The sequence below is a fragment of the Cebidichthys violaceus genome, unplaced genomic scaffold, assembly GCF_023349555.1.
Source record: "Cebidichthys violaceus isolate CVI_PGR_0920_01 unplaced genomic scaffold, fCebVio1.0.p SCAF_68, whole genome shotgun sequence".
NCBI classification, from domain to species: Eukaryota; Metazoa; Chordata; class Actinopteri; order Perciformes; family Stichaeidae; genus Cebidichthys; species Cebidichthys violaceus.
The window spans coordinates 159302-181588 of NW_027176905.1; the positions used below are offsets into that span (position 1 = coordinate 159302).

The 22287-nt window shown below is 40.7% G+C and overlaps 3 protein-coding genes across 7 annotated transcripts in view; 1 reads left to right on the forward strand and 2 right to left on the reverse strand.

Moving 5' to 3' along the window:
- Positions 1-6305, forward strand: part of rabgap1l (RAB GTPase activating protein 1-like) — an 87716-nt gene extending 81411 nt beyond the window's left edge. For all 5 annotated transcript variants that reach the window (XM_068734897.1, XM_068734898.1, XM_068734899.1 and 2 more), the window contains 4 exons: positions 148-231; positions 613-684; positions 1607-1807; positions 2667-6305. In XM_068734897.1, coding sequence (XP_068590998.1) covers positions 148-231; positions 613-684; positions 1607-1807; positions 2667-2822 — 513 coding nt within the window. In that variant the 3' untranslated portion in view covers positions 2823-6305. The remainder of the gene's footprint in view (positions 1-147; positions 232-612; positions 685-1606; positions 1808-2666) is intronic.
- Positions 6306-6342: 37 nt separating this feature from the next.
- Positions 6343-14409, reverse strand: LOC137890713 (interferon-induced protein 44-like). Its single transcript, XM_068734902.1, has 7 exons — positions 13772-14409; positions 13112-13160; positions 12761-12956; positions 8112-8264; positions 7843-8014; positions 7378-7478; positions 6343-7019 (listed from the first exon to the last, which is right to left on the reverse strand). The coding sequence occupies exons 1-7, from the start codon at positions 14241-14243 to the stop codon at positions 6819-6821; spliced, it is 1344 nt and encodes a 447-aa protein (XP_068591003.1). The 5' UTR covers positions 14244-14409; the 3' UTR covers positions 6343-6818.
- Positions 14410-15370: 961 nt separating this feature from the next.
- LOC137890714 (interferon-induced protein 44-like) lies at positions 15371-21932 on the reverse strand. The gene is made up of 8 exons (XM_068734903.1): positions 21828-21932; positions 20488-21030; positions 18699-18747; positions 18117-18312; positions 17854-18006; positions 17576-17747; positions 16456-16556; positions 15371-16012 (listed from the first exon to the last, which is right to left on the reverse strand). The coding sequence occupies exons 2-8, from the start codon at positions 20957-20959 to the stop codon at positions 15818-15820; spliced, it is 1338 nt and encodes a 445-aa protein (XP_068591004.1). The 5' UTR covers positions 20960-21030; positions 21828-21932; the 3' UTR covers positions 15371-15817.
- Between the last annotated feature and the right edge of the window lie 355 nt (positions 21933-22287).

A 22287-nucleotide genomic window follows, 5' to 3' on the forward strand; every position in this document is an offset into this window, starting at 1 on the left:
GCACAGTGTGGTTGTTATAAATTCTTGCCACAGCTAATTTATCACTCTGACATTTGCATATGTACAAACATTGTGTCATAGTGTTATGTCAGCTCACCCTCCTCTACAATTGTATGTTTTTGTCCTCTTGTTTTGCTTTTCTCCCAGCTGAAGGAAGTGTTTAGGAGGGAGCTAGAAAAAGCAGAGCTGGAGATCAAGAAAACCACATCGATCATAGCTGAATACAAACAGGTTGGAAAGTTTGAATTGCTTAAAACCATCTGCTGTATTTTAAATGAAAAATAAATAAACATCTCACTCATTTGCTCTTTTACAGTCAGTGCATTGGACTTAAAACAGTTAACTGCAAAGATTTTTTATTTCACACTTTCTGTAAGTGTTTTGTAAATAAAGGTCATATTATTGGTACAAACAGTAACTACTTTTTACTCTTCTAAAAATAAACATCAGTGTCCCTCTTATTGTTCATACCCAACTAGTTCAATACCCTTCATTGTTTCAATAACTATTTACACAGAGAAACAGGGTAATGAAGAGCTCAAAATGTATCCTTTATCTTGTAGTTCACATGTGTCGTCTCTTATATAACCCAAATTCTTCAACTTGTTACAGATCTGCTCCCAGCTGAGCACCCGGCTGGAAAAACAGCAGGCGGCAACAAAAGAAGAGCTGGACATTGTCAGGGTGAGATCCCACTGTTAATCCACAGCTACTGTAGCAGATGCAAACTAGGAGATTTGCAAACTCTTAACTAAAACCACAATGTTGCATCAAAAGAACAAATGAATTACCAAGACTGTTCTGTCTTTTTAGTTCACTCAAAACAAGCCCAGGTTGCTACATTATCACACCTAGAAAGAAATGATCCAACACCGCTCGTTTAGCCCTTGTGGGTGTGACAGTGTATCACCTCAGGCCTGAAGAAAGACATCCGGATATTCTTCTTGATGTAATGTCTTACCACTTGAAACAGGAAGTTGTAGTGGGACATAACACAGGAAGGGAATAATTAAAAGTATTCAGGAGAGTAATACTGTAGTAAGTGTTTATGTAGTTGAACTGTGTAGTACTGTTTTGTACTCAACAAAGATTGTTGGGTTGTAGATTGCAGGGTGGAGCAGTGTATGTATTGTGATGAAATGGATGAACTGTGGATTAAACTTCCTGTTGCACAATTAGTGCATGGCAACAGTAATCTATTAAACAATGTTTTTAATGTGTTTGCCTGTGAGGTCCAGGCTAAATCGAAGGAAAAGATGGATCACATACTCTTAGTCCGCATGCACAAAATATCTTTCCACTGTTTTGATCACAAGCTCTTCATCAGGGCATAATGCTATCACAAAGATGAATAAAGATGCAATACATAAATAAAGTGGAACCAAAAATGTAATTTTCACCTAATCCATAACAATCAAGGGTTTTGCCACACCAGATATATTCTCCAGCTTCAGCACAGCATTTATTTCTAGCATAGAGAAGTGTCTGCTCTAACATTTGAGTGTACATGGGAAAGAATGTGTTTTTACCTAAACTCACATGTCTATACAGTATTTCCACCCACCAACCTCTGCTAATGTGCCTGCTTGTTTGTGTTCCCGTGCAGAGTAAAGTGATGGGATGTGACCACTGTAGGGACCTCTTCACAACCCTAGGGTCCCTTCAGGCTTCGTCCCCTGGCAGAGACAGGACGTCCACCGAGCCGTTGGACGAGGAGAAGGACGGACTGAAGGAGCAGCTTAGGCACCTGGAGCTGGAGCTGGCACAGACCAAACTGCAGCTGGTGGAGGCCAAGTGTCGCATGCAGGTAAGCGGCATTGGAAGGGACAGTGATATCAAAAACAATAATAATAACTGCTGCAGAGAGCTTTAGGAAATAGATATAATGAATAAAACTAACATCAACATCTAAGTAGATATCACAAAGAATAAACCTGTAGTGTGCTTATAATAACAAAACAAAGACACCAAACACAAACAAGTCTAAAGCCATGCTAGCGACTCTGTACATCTTTATTTAGGTACAGCAGCGCTTTGAGCTAAATGCTCACGTCAACATGCTCACAGTGACAATGTTAACATGCTGATGTTTAATGCATCTGATAAACATGTTAACATTGTCACTGTAAGCATGTTAACGTGGGCATTTAGCTCAAAGTGCTTAACATTCTCTAATTTGCACAAAGTACCACTGAGGCGTCATCAGTTTTGCTGTAATTTGCTCATAAACCAAATTCTTGGACAAATTCAGATGTTGACCTGATAACGGCGCTAGATGACAAGTTATTGGATCATCAAAGTACATTGATATCTGTGCCAAATTTCCTGGCAATCCATCCAATCGTTGTAAAGTCAGTTCACTAAAAATCTGAAATATCAACTTCATAACCTTAAAAACACCACATAATAAAGATGTCATACAGTAAATACAAAAGCACCTGAACTCATTCTTAAAAAAAGTGCATGCAACCGTGTATGTGACACTTAGAAGGATACACAAAGATGTTGTCGTAAAGTGCTCATGTGTGATTGGAGATATGTTCTGTAGCTGGACGGCCTGGATAAAGCGCTAGAATACAGAGCCACATGACAAAAGGCAGTGATTTAAATGAGCTCCTCAGTCCGCCTCCTGCCAACTCCTCTCTGGTCCTCTTGTGTATTTGCAGGAGCTTGAGCACCAGCGGGGAGTACTGTTGAATGAGATCCAGGCGGCCAAGAACTCGTGGTTCAGCAAGACTCTGGGCTCCCTGAAGAGCTCTACCTCCTCTTCCTCCAGCTCCACATCCCAGACCCCCTCCTCTCCAAAGGACGGCCCTGCCTAGAGGACCCTCCCTCCATCTCTCATTCCCCTGCAGGATGCACATTAGAGCTGAGGAACACAAGTTGAAGAAACAAGAAGCAAAGAAATGCAGTATTCCTTTTTCCCAGCCGCTGGCACAGCAAAGCTCACCAGCTACTTGGACTGCATAGATCTGAAAGCATGAGGAGGAAACAGGCGGAGGACTGGACCTGCCGCCTGTCTTTCCCAAACTGTTTACGTTTCTGCTTCACTGGTAATGTGACGGGAGATGGTGGATTATCAGTGAGGCTTGACAACCACTGAATTCAAAGTTCAGTGTTGTTTTTTTAATTTAATTTTATGTTTTTTGTTGAGATCTCATCATAGAGAGCTGAATTAACATATACAATGGCATCGCTCATGCAGGTGAATACTTTAGCTTCACCTTGTGACCAGATAATGCTACCGCAGAGTTATACTCAATTTATATGTATGAGATTATGTTTTAGGTAGCAACATTCAGTCTCACAATTTCAACAATATTTCAATGATAGCGATAGAGCTCCAGATGCAGAGATATTATAAGTATGCCGCATAGAAATATAGTGATCTACATTGACCGTCATCATCGCAGCAAAAACTCTGAAAAAGGAATACTGCATTCAGTCTTAAAGCAAGGTCGACACAAAAAGTTGTATTTCTTTATAGTAATATAACGTAAACAATGTTGTCATATAAATATGTATAACTAATTATTGATTTTTGTAATAATCTTGTACAGTTCTTTAAGAGAAGAAAAAAAACAATGAGAAGTTCTTTTTTTTCTTTTTTTTTACCGTTTTGAATTTGAATGTCATCGCTCTACATGTTGACGTAAGCACAGTGTGTGATCGAGTCGGTCGAATCTAAATGCTGAAGAACCAAAGTGACAACCTGCAGAAATCTTAATAATATCCCTACTGTCTTTATCTGGGGTGAAACGACTCACGGTGTGCAAGAGCACTCTAAAAAAATGTTTAATCCCAGTTCCAGCTCATGCCTGTACGTATTTAATTAGCTTTTTTGTGTTTCACTACATGCAGATTTCTAACATCCAGTCGTCATTTTTTTTAACAGCTATGATCACAACTGAAAGTGTCTCTTTTCTCTTTCTGAGTCCGTTCCGTCTTCTCATATTTTTGATAATGATTCAGTTGTAATTACTATAATACAATGCCGCACATCTTCTGTGATAATGTGAGGTGCGTATGTACAAGCGACATATTGACGTTAGTTGTAAATGTTCAGTTTTGAAAATGTTTTTAGATTTATCCGTCAATCTAAAGTGCCCCAGTTGTCTCTGGTGTCTGCAAACAGGCAGTATAGTTAGAGATGTCAGGGCTTGTGAGTTTCTGCCATTTGTTCTTTACAGACTGAACTAGAGATGTGTCCTCAGTAGAGTGCAGATCTCCACCAGGTGTGTCTGCACTGACCACTGTTGTGTGTTTGAATGAATACAACCAATAATTGGCTAACCCCCGTCCAGACACCAATGGCCTGTAAGGTTCCGTAAAACACATTACATTCAAACTCAAATTAAACTCACCACGCTGTCTGCCTATGAAGCAGCAGCTGAGTTGCGATGAGGTACAGCAGTGTGTGTACTGGTAGTTCCGTTACATTTTAGCTGTTTGCCAAACACACCACAAACTGTTATCAGAGCAGCGGATGGGGGGGTCGGAGATGCACTCGCTACCAGTCGGGTGCCGTGTAAGAGTAGTGAGTGAGGAGTGAGCAGGCAGTAGATGGCAGTATAAAACAGGAAATAAAAGGTGTTTTTCAGAAAGTGTGAGTCACTTGAGCATACAGCCATAAGTGGGCACCCAATCTGTAATGCAGTTTTCTGCAGAACGTGAGATTAGCCTTGGACAGACACAGAGATGCACACTCACTTGCAGACATGTGACATGCGCATTAAATTAGGTAACTTTATAGTACAGTCTATGCTCTAAAGTATTCGTTGCATAGCACAATTCATCCCTAAATAAACGCCTAGCATAACGTTAATAAACAAGATTGAGTTGCGGTGCTCCCTGTCATTGCCAAACAGTCCTAAAGCCATTTGCACAGCTGTCCAAACACCTTCTTATCCCTTTGTCAGGTTAAAACAACACACTTTTTAATTAACTCTTTGCGCAATAAGAACGGCATATCTTCCCTGTGTCCATGGTGGACAGTTGGCTGTGTGGCTCAGTGGTAACACTTTAGTACATACTGTACTGAATATCACCAGCCAGCTAATCTTTTAAGAACTAAATTAATTTGTGTGTGCTTGACAAGTTAACGTCTCACTTAGGAGTATAGTTACATGGGACTACTAGTTCCCATTAGTACTTTAACTAGTAATATGTAGCTAAAAAGATCTAATTGACTTTGAAAGAAAATAAATAAAATTAAAAAACTACGAACATGTTGTGATTACATTGCTGGTTGCTATTATCTACAGTAAATGTGAGGACACAAGGATGATTTTGCTGTCTAAGGTGACAAATACAACAATTAGCCAAAAAAGTCTGTGTTATGCTTTAACATGAATGCATGCTAGTGCTGTGTTAGCAGGCAGAGAGCTGCAGAGTAGGTGCCAAATGTCCCGCTTTATTCTCCACTCTGGTTGTCACTGACATCAGCCTTTGGACTCTGACCAAGCCCATGTGTACTTGTTTGTGTGTGAGTGTGTTTTTCGATGTGTGTATGCACAAGTGTGTTCTGCACTGTAACTCAAGTGGTTGAAGTTGAAATGGTTTCTTCTTCACGTGGCTGCCTTTTCTGTTGATGATGGAAGCTGTTGGCTGATGAGAGGGAAGCCATCTGACAGTTTGAGTTCCAGCTGTGCCATAAGAGCCTCCCCTCTGCTCCGTCCCCAATGGTCTTCCTCTGTGCTCCCATCGACCTGAACCAATCAACCAGTCATCTGATCCTATTGACAGATGTGCTCATCATCATTTCTAACCTGGGGCCTCCCAGTACGACCACTGCTCTCTCCATGGTGGCCACTGAGCAGCTCTGTGGAAGGAAATGCATCAATATGATGCAACAGTGTGTTTTGCATTTCCAGGACATTCCTTCTTACCTATTGTTCATCCTTCTTGTTGGTCACACCTGTGACAGTTGCAGTACAAAGTCCTACAACCAGTTTAATGTAAGATGTTGCCAAGCTGGAGAAAGCTCCTCGTCTTTTGTGTGACCTAACACAACATCTGTATTTTAAACACTATTTCAAGATGTGCGTTTGTTCAAAAGTTATCCTGAGCACAGAGCATAGTTATTTTTTAACTTATTATTGTCACTGAGAGGACAGCTGCCAATTTATAATCCACTCTAATTCAATTCATTTCAATGATGCAAAAGCACGCGTGAGTCTGATAAGAGGTGTGATGTGACAGTCCTGTTACAGAGAGGGATTGCTCCTCAGCTGGTCCGACTTAACACTGTTTGCTGTACAATAACTCTCTGACATTAATAAATTTCAGTTTTTCTGTTCATTCATGCACTTTGAGCTTTTATTGAACAACAAAATACTGACTATAAAATATAAAGGATCTACAAAGGAAGCTTCCAAACTCTACATGACATTTTATCACTGACAAAACTAGAAGCAACTAAATATAAAAAAAATAAAAACTAATATGCATGATTTTATCTGCAAATACTGGGAAGTTGTTTCCATGGCATCACATACTCTTAAGAAAAAGATTGTTCACTACAAAGCTTGATGAAAAAAATAAGAATAAACTGCAAGACTTTGAACCAGGATGCATAATGTAAAGCAGCTAAAGCTAAATCTAAGTAGCAAACTACTGTTTGGATTCACCTGTTATATTGATGTTTTTCTTCATATTAACAATAGCTTATTGTTATCAGGTATTTATCCATTTATCCAGTGCAACGACAAAGCTATGAATTGGAGTAGCCATCTTGGACCTAACCTGCTGGACGATCGGTCATTTTGAGGAACTTTTTTTATTACAGTTGGACAAGATATAAGCATCTGCTGTGTTCATTATAATACATATTTGGTTTCAATGTTGCTGAGTCTGTCACTGAGCTCATCAAAGTAACCATCAGCGAAGCGGAGCATCTGGATGACAGCGGTGAGAAGTAGGATGTCACAGTTCAGGTCCAACTCAAGCTCTTTGCTGTAGTTCTTCACCGGAACAACACAGGAGACCGGCACACCGAGCCGAGCGCTGACCTCCTGCATCTGAAACACAAAAGCAACACAAAAGATGCCAATGAGGGAAGTTGTTTACACCACAAGACGAATAATTGCATTATTTTAAGTTTTTTCTACTACTACCACAGCAGAGAGGTTGATTGTGTTACATGTATGCGTTTCTGCATGTTATTACCACCGATTACAATTCAGCGACAATGTTATTATTGTATATTTGAGCCGTTATTGTACACAAGACAAGAGAACTTAACAAGATAACAAAAACTTAATAAGTTAAATTAAATTCTGATATGTTACCGTGTGGCTTACACACAGATCAAAAACATAAAACTGCAAACAAACCTATTCACATTTTCTTTCTTTCTCAATTTAAAGAGGATCTCACCATTTCCTCAATGTAGCCGCTCTTATAAATGTTCCTGATGTCCTGTGAAACAAAAGGGCAGGCTTCATCCACTTTAGTCAGCAGGACCAGCTGAGGAATACCTGGAAAGAAAAAGAAACATGTTCAAATAGTGTATCATTTTTTACTTTGAAAAAAACAAAATAAATCTCTAAAATGCTGTATCTCTACTGTGTTATACTATTAGAAACCAAATTTCTATTCCGTTTTATTTAAGCTTTTCTATCATTTTGTGACAGGTGATCTCTGGACATTAGTATGACCTGCGGTACTATGTTCTATGTCCTGACATGTTTTAATAGTTTATGAATATGAAACAAAATATATGTATCGAGAATTATTTTTTGTATAGTTCATGACTTTTCCCAGATAACATTTTTCTCAGTGAGGTCTGGGGATGCAGTAATGCCACTAAAATGTAAAATAAAAAATGTCAATTATACTGACCCATCAAATTGACTTTTTTGCGAATAGCTTCCAGCTTCTGCTCCAGTTTTGCAGGCATGATGGAGACCTTGCAGGCATCAATGACGTAGGCCACACAGTGGATTTGATCCTTCAGGCCTGGAGACTTGCGATAGCCGCTGGCCTCCGAATGCAGAGGAGCTGAGGGGTTGAACTGAGTCATACAGGTGAAAGAAAAGGACGGTGTGAGTTACAGAACAAAAGCTTATTGTGTTTATTATCCTGCTGAATTTAACAAAAATCAGCCCTACCTGATAGGTGTCTGGCAGATGACCTTTGAGGATGCTGATGATGTCATCGACATCAAGGCCCGCCCCCGTGCTTTCCTCCAGTCCCATGGTATCACACAAGATGATTGGCAGTGGTTTTCCTTCTCGTCCAGCTTTCATTGAGTAGGTGCGAAACTGTCAGATAATACGTAACGGAGTTTATCGAACAGGATTGTGGATGGTGAAACTTATTCACCACAAAGACTCACTCACACCTTTTCAAGCATGCATAAGCAGGAATGGAAAAGCAAACTTGACCAGCAACCACAAAGACAGCTGCTATCTTTGTCATTAGCACTAAAGACCGTACTTGTTATGCTTTATGTGTGTGAAACAGGCTGAGCGGAGAACACAATACCAACTTTTCCTCCATTTTCTTTGTTAAGGGCAGATCTCAGGCCAGATTAAAGACCTACCTCAACAAGTCTACAGCCATGCTAATGGTTTGTGAGGCTGTACTTGGGCACAGCGGTGCTTTGAGCTAAATGCTGAAACTTCAGCGTGCTAACATGCTCACAATGACAATGCAGCGTGTTGCCATGCTTTAACAATAAAAATGTTCATTTGAAGATGATGGGAATGACATTAGTTATGCTGAAATTTATTACTTATTGTTATTAATCAAATTGAAATTCTGACTTCATGATGGCACTAGACTAGAGCAAAGAGTCGGGGTATCATCAGAACTATTACAATTCATACTGAGGTCTTTACAGAATTCCACCTCATCCATCCTATAGTTGTTGAGACATTTCATTAAAAACAACAAATGTAAACCATGTGCGCCACTAGCGTGGTAAAAAATATTATGAATTCCTCGTATTGTCATAGTAGTAATGGTGTATATTATGTGTGACGACCCTCCTCCTATCATGCACTGGGTGCCCCATTGTTTCCTGTGTTGCAGGTGGTGATTGGAGGCTCGTCAGCCAGATGAGCAGCACCTGTGCTGGTGTGGCACGGGCCTTACAAAGAGCCTGTTCAGTTGGCAGCGACGGGGGGAAAAAGGAGGACCGCTGTTGACGGGCTCACGACCGGCGTTGCTGTCGTGGCGTACCTGCTGGGAAATATTGTATTACCTGTGCTTGGAAGACAAACTAAATAGTTTCTTTTTTGGCCGCTAGCTTGTTGTCTCCCCGTTTTTGTTTCAGTTTATGAGCCAGGCTGTGACATATGGGGGCTCGTCCAATTCTAGTTGACCCGGTGTCTGCATTGTGGTAAAATTAGTACCAGCTGTAACATGGTAGACGAGGCGCCAGGTCTTGATCTGTTGCGCAGTCTGCTTGATGGGAAAACGTTTGAGTCTGGTAAGTAGGCTAATTTGGTTTTGTGTCGCCGAGCTGTTATGCTGGTGATTTTGGTTAGAGTCTGGGTGGTCCTTTTTACACACTGAGTAAGTTACTGTTATTCTGTCCCTGTTAGGCTGAAGAGCGGACTCCCTTTGGAGGTCGTTGGGGGGGTTCTGATAGTGTGGTGTGAAAGTGGTTAGAGCAGTTGTCTCGGGGGCACGTCTGAGGCTGCAGGTGGGCGGCCAGTTTTTGGTTGTTTTACCGGGCCTGCAGGTTTAAGTGCGTAAATACCCACCACGAGTAGCAACCTGAAGACTAGAGGGGAGATTAGCTAGTCTCTGGTTAGGCAGTTGGAGGGACGGGATTACGGTGAAGCTTGGCTGTGTATGGGCCGTTTGATTGCTGGCTGTAGAGTAGTCTAAAAGGATTTCCTTTGGTACTTGTTGTTTTGACACGCGAAAAAAACAAAACAAAAACACTGTCTTCTGTTGAGGAGTTTTTGAGAGCTCCATCAGAGGAGTTTTTGGATCATTGTTCGAGAGAGCAGTTGGTAAAAATTGCTGAGCATTTTAAGATGGATGTGGGGGATAAGCGCTTGAAGGAGAACATGAAAAACATCTTGAAAGAAAATCTGTTTGACGTGGGTGTTCTCCAGGCTAAACTATATGCTGGTGGGTCCGATGCGGACACGTTGGGTGCATCGGTTTCTAGTGAAGGCCGGGTGAGTAACGTTCCAGAGTTGACGTTTGAGCAGCGCAAGGAGTTACTCTTGTTGCAAGTCGAAATTAAAAGACTTGAACTGGAGGAGCGCAGATTGAGCTTAAGTGATGTTGGTGGTGTGAGGCAGGTCGCTGCCGGTTCTGCTGGGCCATCACGTGCTTTTGATGTTGCCGTGAGTTTGAGGTTGGTTCCTCCATTTTGTGAACAAGACCTGGATACTTTTTTTTTCGCGTGTAGCTGAGAGTAGAAGTTGGTCAGATGTTGACCGCACGTTACTCTTACAATGCGTTCTCACTGGTAAGGCGCAGCAAGCTTATTCCTCGCTCAGTGTGGCTGAAAGTAAGATGTATGCGTCTGTCAAGGCTGCCGTCCTAAGAGCCTATGAGTTGGTGCCTGAGGCATATCGCCAGAGGTTTAGGACTTGGGAGAGGTCTGGAAGACAGACACACATGGAGTTTGCCAGGGAGTTAACAACTCACTTCAGTCGTTGGTGTACTTCACTGGGGGTTCATTCTTATGATGCTTTGTGTGATCTGATAGTTCTGGAGCAGTTTAAAGATTCTGTGCCCAGTCACATTGTTACGTATATAAGTGAACATAAGGTGAAGACAGCGGCAGAAGCAGCCACTCTGGCAGACGAGTATGTGTTGACGCACCGTGGTGACCATGAGTCCAGGCCTTGGGATGATGGTCTGTACAGAGGGAGTGGTGATAATTTTCGATCAGCCGGAAAACAATGGGCTGCAGGACACAGTCCTCGCCGAGATAAACCGGAATGGGCTGCAGGACACAGTCCTCGCCGAGATAAACCGGAATGGGCTGCAGGACACAGTCCTCGCCGGATTAACCGGAATGGGCTGCAGGACACAGTCCTCGCCAGGATAAACCGGAATGGGCTGCAGGACACAGTCCTCGCCGGAATAAACCAGAATGTGCTGCAGGACACAGTCCTCGCCGGAATAAACCGGAATGGGCTACAGGACACAGTCCTCGCCGGGATAAACCGGAATGGGCTGCATGGAGTAAGCAGCCGGTTGAGGCGAGGGACCTATGCCATTATTGTAAGGGCAGGGGTCATTGGAAGGCTGAATGCCCTGTCAAGTCCAGTGCCAACAGTAGGGTCAGAAGTGAGCATGTCAAACCTGTCACACTGGCTGCTACTGTTCGAAAAATCACTCCTGTTATTTCTCCCGGTGAGCAGGTGGAACCTGGAGTGGATTGCAGTCTGGAGCAGTCAGATTTTTCAGCGTTTGTGTCTGACGGCCATGTGTCCCTGGAGGGGAGCGCTGTCAGGGTACTGGTGAGAATACTGAGAGATACGGGGGCCTTGGATTCGTTCATTGTGAGGTCTGTGTTGCCTTTCTCACAGGGTACTGATACGGGGGATTGCATTCTAATGCAGGGGATGGGTTTAAATGTGTTACCTGTTCCAGTGCATAAGTTGGAGCTTAACTGTGGTTTGGTTCAGGGTGAGGTTGCTATGGGCGTGCGTCCTGCTTTACCAATTAGAGGACTGCATGTCATTCTAGGGAACGACCTGGCTGGTAGTCGCATGTGGGCTCACCACCGCCGGTGGTAACATTTTCTCCCTCTGTTGCAGTGATACCTGACAGTGTGCAGGGTTTCCCTGATGTTCCTTATGTGGAGACACAGGCTGAGGATGAGGCAGAGTTGGAGCCGGAGTCCACACCTGAGAGAGACGGCGCGGAGGAGGTGGTATCCTTGGTGACTGTTTCAGACTACTTCCTGCCTGTTTCTGGCAGTGACCTGGTGGCGGAGCAGAGAGCTGATCCCTTTATGAGCCAGCAGATGGGGAGAGTTTTAACCATTGATGATGGGTTAAGTGTCACAATTGGTTATTTGTTTGCGGTGGCATGTTGGAGCGAGGGGTATCTGGCTCCATGCCCTTTGTGGTTTAGTACCATCTCTGGAGTTCCAGAGGGAATCCCGTGGTCAGAGCTCGGGGTTGTGATTATATTTGTTTGGTTGTTGTTTGGTCAACTTTATGTTTGCACACTATTATAAAGCTGTATCCTACAAGTATAAACTAAAAGTATAGACTTTGTAGTTTGCCAGTATTGGTTTCCCATTTCCTGTGTTGGGATTCCTGATGGGAACCCTGTTTTTATGGGGGGGGTGTGACGACCCTCCTCCTATCATGCACTGGGTGCCCCATTGTTTCCTGTGTTGCAGGTGGTGATTGGAGGCTCGTCAGCCAGATGAGCAGCACCTGTGCTGGTGTGGCACGGGCCTTACAAAGAGCCTGTTCAGTTGGCAGCGACGGGGGGAAAAAGGAGGACCGCTGTTGACGGGCTCACGACCGGCGTTGCTGTCGTGGCGTACCTGCTGGGAAATATTGTATTACCTGTGCTTGGAAGACAAACTAAATAGTTTCTTTTTTGGCCGCTAGCTTGTTGTCTCCCCGTTTTTGTTTCAGTTTATGAGCCAGGCTGTGACATATTACTGTTACTTATTTGTGGCTGAAAAATCAGATATACTTTTTACAATGATATGAACTATATACATGTTGATGCAGTGATTGTTACAGCAGTAGCTGAAACCAGGATTTTCATTTTGAAATCAATCACCACGACAGGAAATCAATAAGTGGAAGGAACTAACTTGTGTGGTGACGCTGTTGGTAGAGCAGCCAGCGATGGCCTGGTTGCTGACGTGGCCTCTGAATACAGAGTTGATTGAATTGAAGAAGCTGGACTTTCCAGCTCCAACGGGTCCAATAAGCAGGACCCGAACCTGGGACACAGAGCTGGACATTGGGCAGTAGAGCTTAATACTCTCCATCATCTCTGTCCTCTTCCTGACGAAACATGAGCAGCTTTAAAACATCTTCAACTATAATTTCCTTAAGTCTTTTTGTAAAGTATGACATGGTGCAGTATACTGTAACATGTTAAAAATGAGTACAGTAATGGTATTATTATATGATGCGAAGTGTTGTCACGTCCAGCTTACTCGTTTTCCCAGACCACCGGCCTCCATGGCTTCTCAAATTCTGGGATTGCTGTTGAAAAGCAAAAAACAGCTTTTAAAAAATATTATCAAATTGTATCCAAATTCAAAGCGATTTAATTTAAATTCTGTTACATTGTAAACGTCTTTATGAAACATGAATTAAAGTGATCAAGTAAATAAATCTAAAAGTAAAACCACTCCCTTGTTTGTTTCTTTGCTTTTCCCTACAAAATACATATTCACACTGAACTGAAATTCAATTTTCACTACTGGTTATTATTTGTCAGTCAGTGGTAAAAAGAAAACTACAGCTATCTGCCACTTAACTAGAGCAAACCTGTTCAAACCTGCTGTCTTGTAGCAACAAAAATCCAGATGTATCCAGGGGTCCTTTTATAATGAAGCCTGGTTTCTGGTAACCAAATTGATGGTGTTTGTTTATTGTGTGTATCCTGGCAGAACTTCAACAAAATAAGAATATTATTGAGTTTTCATCGTGTAAAGTACAACAAAAATATAATTTAGGAAAATGGGAAAAGATAAATGCTTTGCTTATAGGTTCAGTGCTGAATAAGGCTTGCCTTGTGCTTGATGTAAGACACCATATCTTTCTTTGAAACATGGTTAGCATTAATATTTTGCTGTTTATAGTGAACTTACCCTCCACTTCATAGACTTCACACTCGGTCAGGTTGAGATCGTTGCCATGCATCTCTGCAGCAGTGAAGTTGTAATAATTTCCTGGATTGCTATAGACTACTGCTTTGCTTCCATTGACAAGAACCAACGCTTCTCCAAAATATGGACCACAGTTGCTCATCATTCTTACTGCATAAACGGGGGTTGTAACCGGATATTTGAGGAGCTTTTCTCCACTGAAGGTGAAAAGAAAGGCCTGGTCATCATGCACGTACTGCCCTGACTGACTGAAGGGTTGTTTGGTGTAGCCTCCAAACACATAACCAGAAGCGTTATAGCCCACAGACACTGTGGGACAGCGGTTGTCACATCGCTGGTGGAAGGCTGCGCCTGTGAAGCCATGGATACTGGCCTTGTACAGCAGCTGGAGTTTGACTCTTCCCAGCTGGGAGCAGATGGTTTTCTGCTGGCTGCTGGTTAGCATGGAGCTCATAGTGGACAGTTGGACTGCTGAAGTGTGTAAAGTACTGTGAATGATCCTTTGATGTTTTCTCACTTTGGTGTCTAAATACAAAAAGAAACAGTTGCATTAAAATGTAGCATATCCAGAAAAATGTACTTTTAATCCCCCTGGATAAACTAGAGTTATGCAAGTAGCACCCTATGTTCAAGGTTTCAAGAAATAAATATCACTAAAATAAAATCATTGCTATTTTTTTTATGCTCATACTTTATTACTTTTACTTAAGTACAACTTTTAATGCAGGACTTTTAATTGTAACAGAGTATTTCTACACTATAGTATTGCTATTTTTACTTAAGTAAAGGATCTGAGTACTTCTTCTGAGTACTGCTCAGGATACATCACTGCTCAATGTAAATAACAGGCAGAATAACAATAAACATCAGTAAATATGATAACATCTGAGAAACTAAGAAGTTCCAACAAACATCAAATATTGTAGCAAATAACGCTTGAGCACCAAGGGGTGCTCGGGAAACTCAAGAGGAGGAAGTGCACAGTGAACTAGAACTAGACAGGATCACCTGCCAGTAGATGGATGGATTATTGTGATGGACATTTCATTAAAGTTGGGCAAGATATAAACTGGTTTAAACCCGACGGGCACATTTTGCACATACTCTCTCGTCCATATAAACGCATACACACTCCCTTTAGGTTTTCTTTAGTTAAGTATATTGAGTTAGATTACATATTGTTTGTGTAATTTTTATTATCTATTAAATAAACACCTTTGAATATGTATGCTGGTCGGTTTAATGTTGCCCCAAGGTGAAATTAATGCAACTTAAGTTCTGTTATTCACTACAATTATATTTATAGCTATATTAATGCCTTCTAAGCTGTTGCACCTACAGTGAGAATACATGTACAGTATATTAAAACACCAAAGACTAAACAAAAGTGGTTGATTTCAATGACTAACAATTTCAACTATTATCTTTTTCACTTCATTAAACAGCACCATCTGTGCGCCTGGCAGTCAAAACTTGCAAGGAGTGCTAAAGCAAATACTAATGTAACACCAAAACTGTGTGCGTGTATATATATAAATATATATATATATATATATATATATATATATATATATATATATATATATATATATATATATACACACACACACACACATACAAATCAGACTTAATGGGTGACCAAATGAGCTTACTATGTAATACAACTTTAAAGATTTGTCAATTATATAACACAAATTAGTCTTTAGACCTCTAATGTAAAAAGCAGCTTTTATAATGTAATACTTTACTAATAATATAAAGAATTTACAACTGAATTAGAAATAAAATTGTTTAATTTGCAGCTGAATCAAAATGAGGATCTGCTCTGAAACCAGAAACTTGAGTTCCAGGACAAACTAGAGGCACTGCATCTCCCAGCATTCCAAGGGGTGCTTGGGGAAACTCAGAAAAGGAAGTGCACAGCGAACTATAACAAGGAATCACCTGCTGGTAAATAGATGGATTATTGTGATGGACATCATATTAGAGTTGGACAAAGATACAATACATCAAATGCATAAACACTTTCTATTCTTTGGTTTCAATGTTGCTGAATCGGTCACTGATTTCATCAAAGTAATTGTCTGCGAAACGGAGCATCTGGATGACGGCACTAAGCAGCAGGATGTCGCAGTCCGGGTCCAACTCCAACTCCTCGCTGTAGTTCTTCACTGGAACAACACAGGACACCGGCACACCGAGCCGAGCGCTGACCTCCTGCATCTGAATCACAAAAGACAACAAAGATTATTTTGTGATGTAACAACTGCATTTTGTTTAAATTTGTAAGTTCAACATTGGAAAAGTTGATGTTATATTGATGGTATTTGTTTTAGTTGATTACCCATTAAAAGGCAAATAACTTTTAAACAAAAATCAGATGACATAAAATATATATAATATACCAGTTTGATTACCTGCCATCTCACACATGTGTTATTGCTCAAGTACAAAAAAAAACTTGATTTCCCACAATTTCGGGCTTTTAAGCAGAAAATCTTAAAACTCTCAAATTAGAGTTGATACATCTTTAATTCAACACCATCAAGTACATAAAATGTATCTGAACTAGATAAATCAAATAAAAATATATTACAACCCTAGAGTACAACAAATCGTCTGGAGTTTTTTCCTTCTAAAATTAAATTAAATTCTAAAATCCTCACCATTTCCTTGATGTAGCCACTCTTGTAAACGTTTCTCACATCCTCAGTCACCAAAGGGCAGGCTTCATCAACTCTAGTGAGCAGGACCAGCTGAGGAATCCCTGGAAACAACAGAGCAGAAAGAACATTTCCAAAATGCTGTTGATTTTAAGGTATCAGGCTGTTAATTCTAGCACTTCTTAAATACTTTATTTTTGTGTTGCAATTTAAATGTTTCTTCTATAACTGAAGCACAAAATAAAAGATTTCTTAAACTTTTCTTGAAACATTTACTTGGCTACTATGGCTTTGTCTAAACCCATTCCCTCGTTTTCTCATTTACTATTCCCTATATAATAGACGCTGTGTCGTTTACTAGTCATCTTGCGTCAAATCATTTTCGCAGTGATAAAATACGGGGCATTTCTTTGTAAACCGTCAGAGGAATTTAGTGTATATTCTATGGACACTACTGTTTTCCTCCATTGTAAAAATGTTGACATACATTGTCACGCTTCAGCACTTGCTATAAAAAGTTAAACTCTCCATGATTTTTACAAAGGTAAACGTTTACTTTGTGAGCACAGAACAAAGCTCCCATGAAACCACCACAAGTTTGAGCATGCAGCTGAGAGAAGCATTAGTAGAAATACTGCATTACTACTTGTAAGCTGGTAGTTTACAGTGTTGAACAGTGATACAGTACATTTACAACCTTACTAGCAGCTGTAATGGCTGTAAATCACTGTCTTGCAGGATAAGTGAAGATGGAGACTCAGGTGAGGACAACTAGCATATCATTTTTCTTCCTTTTAATAATACAAAACTATCAACAATTCATGTTGACATTATTTAAATAGTCATCCGATAGTACTTGTAGGTCTATAGTATGTTTGTTATTCTTTGTTGAGATTAAGAAAACAAGAGTGTGCATATGCAGTACAGTATATCTTCATTAATCAGAACCATTTATTGCCAAGGAAGTTTGCACCTACAAGGAATTTGTCATGGCAGAAGCTGCATAACATTAAACAATAACAAACAATTACATTAAACAATCAACAATCAACACAGTGCAAGAAATAGAAACATATTAAAATGTACAATAGAATATAATGATGTGAGACTAATTTTTACTGACCCAATAGGTTGACCTTTCTGCGGATAGCATCCAGCTTCTCCTCCAGCTTTTTGGGCATGATAGACACCTTGCAGGCATCAGAGACGTAGGCCACACAGTGGATCTTGTCCTTCAGAGCTGGAGATTTACGATAGCTGTGGGCCTCCGAATGCAGAGGAGCTGACGGGTTGAACTGAGTCATACAGTTGAGGGGAAAGAAAGGGACAGTTTGAGTTAACTACAACCAAATCAATGACTCACACATTTAATATCCTGCTCAATGTCACAAAAAGCTGTACCTGATAACGGTCTGGTAGATGACCTTTAAGGATGCTGCTGATGTCATCGATATCAAGCCCCGCCCCAGTGCTTTCCTCCAGTCCCATGGTATCACAAAAGATGATTGGCAGAGGTTTTCCTTCTCGCCCAGCTTTCAAAGAGTAGGTGCGAAACTGTCGAGCACAAAACGATGGAGTAACAAACCACAAAATGGGGACAGAGCAGGGTTTTCATTTTGAAATCAATCACCACGACAGGACATCAATAAGTGGAAGGAACTAACCTGTGTGGTGAGGCTGGTGGTAGAGCAGCCAGCGATGGCCTGACTGGTGACGTGGCCTCTGAATACAGAGTTGATTGAATTGAAGAAGCTGGATTTTCCAGCTCCAACTGGTCCAATAAGCAGGACCCGAACCTGGGACACAGAGCTAACTGTGGGTTTGTACATTTGAATACTCTGAATCAGCTCCTTCCTCTTCCTGTAGAAACAAGAAATGATTAAAAGAAATCATTGAGTGAAAAGATTGTTTTTAGCCGGTTGTTAAAGAGATATTTTGTGCACAACCAGTTGACCTCCGTGATGAGCCAACTGATTACCGTCATGGTTGCAGGTAAAATTAAGAAAATAAGTCAAGAATTGTGCTTTAAATTGAATAGCACAGTAGGAATGGCCAACAATATCATTGCATAGTATTATGCAGAGACACTGAGTCCATTGTAACCTAAAATAGTTGGTATAGTATGCCCAGTCAAGCGTAGCGGCGTATGTCATGGCATGTGGAACACATGAACTTGTGTCATACTGTATCGTATATTGTACTAAAGCATGTTAATATTATTATGTGCAGGACGGTATCCATCTTACTCCGACTCCCAGGTGATAGTCCTCCAAGGCCTCTCAAGTTGTGTGTGTTCTGTTGAAGGGCAAAAACAACGATGATCTTATCAAGTTTCATAAAAATATTACCCACCTATGCAAATTTTTTTCTTTAACAGAACATAGCATCAATATCACACAGGATATTTTATGATATTAATGATATTCTTTTGCCTGTTGTTTTGCATAGACTTATGGAGATAAAATATTGTATTAATATCACCCAATGAGTTCAACAATACTACCCGAGTTGTAGCATTAAGTTGAAAGAGAAGTTCTTTATTTGGACTGCACTACAATGACGAAAAGTTCAATCAGTCAGGCCACAATGTCGATCGTATTTAAAAGCATATTTATCACAATGCATTGGTCAGACGCAAGTCGGAAAAGTCTGCCCAGAAAGAAATGCAGTCACAGATCTTACAGCCAAATACACGTCATTGAGTATTGTTGTCATAGTTTAAATAGACCAGATGAGACATGTTGCAGGTTACATCCATCTCGTTTTATGTAATGTTAACGTCAGATTGTTTTGTTTTGTCTAAATGTATTTATACAGTTCGACAGTGGATTGAGGACGGTGGTGTAGAAGGAGGAATACATCCATTAGTGGAAAGAACTAAAAGGTGTCATGTATTTCCTGGAGGGAGTGATATATCCTATTGGTATATTTGTGACAAATGTGGATAAATTAGTTCATGAGATATAACGTTTACAAGAATGGGACAAACGTGAAGTCACAGTGATCTTGACCTTTGACCTCCAAAATCGAATCAATCATCCTAGATTCCAGGTGGATATTTGTGCCAAATTTGTAGAAATTCCCTCCAGGCGTTCCTGATATCGGTGTCAAGAGAAAGGACCGGACTGATATAAACGTGAAATTTATTTGACTTCTGCATTCAACCCATCCTAAGCATTTTTAGGAGCAGTGGTCTGATGTAAAGCACCAGGGAGAGACTTGGGGTTCAGTGTGCTGTTCAAGGACACTTTTGACATGCGGACATTAGGAGCGATGGACCAAACCACCCACCTTGTGGTTGAAGAACAACCCGCTTTACCCACTGAGTTTGTGTTTGAATGAAGTGTGTTTTGCGACGCCTTACATCAGTGACTTGTTGGGGGGGGTTAGGCAATAGTGGCTGTCCGTTGCAGACACACCTATCGGAGATCTGCACTCTACTGAGTGCACCTTTCTAGTTAGTAACGCATTCTGTTGGAACCATGGTTGAAAGAAAACAGTTCCTCAATTAAACTGCTCACAACAAGATCTGTGGATTATCAAGAGTAATCAGGTGATTTATGGAAAGTAACGTGTTGTTGAGTTTTTCAAATCTTTTTTGTTTTGGCACTTTGAACACTACAAACCAACTGTTGTGTATATTATATCTGAGAGAAGGTAGACAACTCTATGACCGATATCTCCAGAACTAGTCAACTGAGACCAAAATCATCTACATTGATAAATAACACGACAGGTAAGAGGAAAAACATGCATTTTTGATTTTGGGGTGAACTGTCCCTTTAAGTTGCACAACTCCATCAGTACCTGCAGAGCTGTTGCTGTATCTGGTTACTGCATACTCCACTTTTATTCATGTTTTGCATAAATATGTTATTTTGAGATAATGGTGGGAGGGTATATCTGTTTTTTGAGAGGAGGGTCCAAATAAACATTGATAACTATAATGTGAGGAGGGCCTAGCTTTTTTCCATTAAATTAAATGTTAGACTCAAATCATTTTATAATTTATAATAATATTTATAGTGAACTTACCCTCCACTTCATAGACTTCACACTCGGTCAGGTTGAGATCGTTGCCATGCATCTCTGCAGCAGTGAAGTTGTAATAATTTCCTGGATTGCTATAGACTACTGCTTTGCTTCCATTGACAAGAACCAACGCTTCTCCAAAATATGGACCACAGTTGCTCATCATTCTTACTGCATTAGCGGGGCCAGTAACCGGATATTTGAGGAGCTTTTCTTCATTGAAGGTGAAAAGAAAGGCCTGGTCATCATGCACGTACTGCCCTGACTGACTGAAGGGTTGTTTGGTGTAGCCTCCAAACACATAACCAGAAGCGTTATAGCCCACAGACACTGTGGGACAGCGGTTGTCACATCGCTGGTGGAAGGCTGCGCCTGTGAAGCCATGGATACTGGCCTTGTACAGCAGCTGGAGTTTGACTCTTCCCAGCTGGGAGCAGATGGTTTTCTGCTGGCTGCTGGTTAGCATGGAGCTCATAGTGGACAGTTGGACTGCTGAAGTGTGTAAAGTACTGTGAATGATCCTTTGATGTTTTCTCACTTTGGTGTCTAAATACAAAAAGAAACAGTTGCATTAAAATGTAGCATATCCAGAAAAATGTACTTTTAATCCCCCTGGATAAACTAGAGTTATGCAAGTAGCACCCTATGTTCAAGGTTTCAAGAAATAAATATCACTAAAATAAAATCATTGCTAAAATCATTTTAAAACTACATTCCACAAAAACATTAAAGAACTCAAGAAAAAAAGAATGTGACATTGAAACAATAACATGACAAAATAGTCTATTATTGTTATTGAATTGTGTTAAAACATAATACACCAATAGCTGCTGTCATCAATTGTATTTTATATTTCAAGAGTGACAAATATTCTTCCTCATTCTATCAAAGTTACAAAGAGACTTAAATACTTAAAAGAAATTCAAATAAGAGTTTTACTTGAAACACTGGAAGTCCTGCTGTTTTTTGCTTCCCTGGCCCAGAATAATATAAAGTGTAAATGTTTCCTCTCAGACTGACAGACATGGCCACAGTTTGAACAAACATCACAAAGAAATGGTTTGCCACACCCCAATTATTACCGACTGCATCATTCTGCGATGCCAGCTTTTCACTGCTTGCCACTTTCTTTTAAAATCATTTTTTAAATTGTAAATAATTTCACATCGGAAGGGAACTTCATTTTAACTAGTTAATTTTAACTAGCCTACGTCCCAACCTTGCTACAGCCTCAGTCACACTCACAAAAGTCAACCAAGCGTCACTGACTAATTTCTGTACAAGTTTGGCAAGATATGAAACCCTTTAATATAATATTACTATATTAACGTTTTCAGCCTTACCTTCTCCCCAAATAGTCGAGGATGGTGACCAGCTCTAACGGTACTAACGTTACCTCTGCAGACACGGTGACACGCGGCTGTTCCAGAAATGAAACTGAAAGTGTCCGGAATGCAATAATCTTGCCTTCAAAATAAAACTGAAGTTTGTCTCTGAATAACCTAATTTAGCCTACTGTATTCTGAACACATACTTTTAGATCAAAAGAAATTCAGAGAATCAGTAGCCAGTTTAGATACTAATGCCATTCTACCAACCAATATTTGGCACACAATGGGCCTCGTAGCCTACGTCTTATTGTTGAAAGAAAACCTGCTGACAGTCCTATTACATGGAGAGGGACTGCTCCTCAGCTGGTCCGTTTCCCTGCATTTCCATCATATCCTATACAAAATGTACCATTTGCTGCCCCATGTCCTGTCACTCCTGTCTCAGGTTTCTTAGGACCATCCGTGTAAATCT

What these genes read in the sequence shown, in the direction of transcription:
- LOC137890713 (XM_068734902.1), bottom strand. Translation starts at nt 14,243, where the DNA reads ATGAGCTCCATGCTAACCAGCAGCCAGCAGAAAACCATCTGCTCCCAG. An exon ending in CCAACAGCGTCACCACACAA is followed by an intron (nt 8,265 to 12,760) that starts GTTAGTTCCTTC and finishes ATTATCTGACAG; the next exon opens with TTTCGCACCTACTCAATGAA. An exon ending in ATCTGCCAGACACCTATCAG is followed by an intron (nt 8,015 to 8,111) that starts GTAGGGCTGATT and finishes TGTATGACTCAG; the next exon opens with TTCAACCCCTCAGCTCCTCT.
- LOC137890714 (XM_068734903.1), bottom strand. Translation starts at nt 20,959, where the DNA reads ATGAGCTCCATGCTAACCAGCAGCCAGCAGAAAACCATCTGCTCCCAG. An exon ending in ACTATCACCTGGGAGTCGGA is followed by an intron (nt 18,313 to 18,698) that starts GTAAGATGGATA and finishes TTGTTTCTACAG; the next exon opens with GAAGAGGAAGGAGCTGATTC. An exon ending in GTGGCTACATCAAGGAAATG is followed by an intron (nt 16,013 to 16,455) that starts GTGAGGATTTTA and finishes TTTGTGATTCAG; the next exon opens with ATGCAGGAGGTCAGCGCTCG.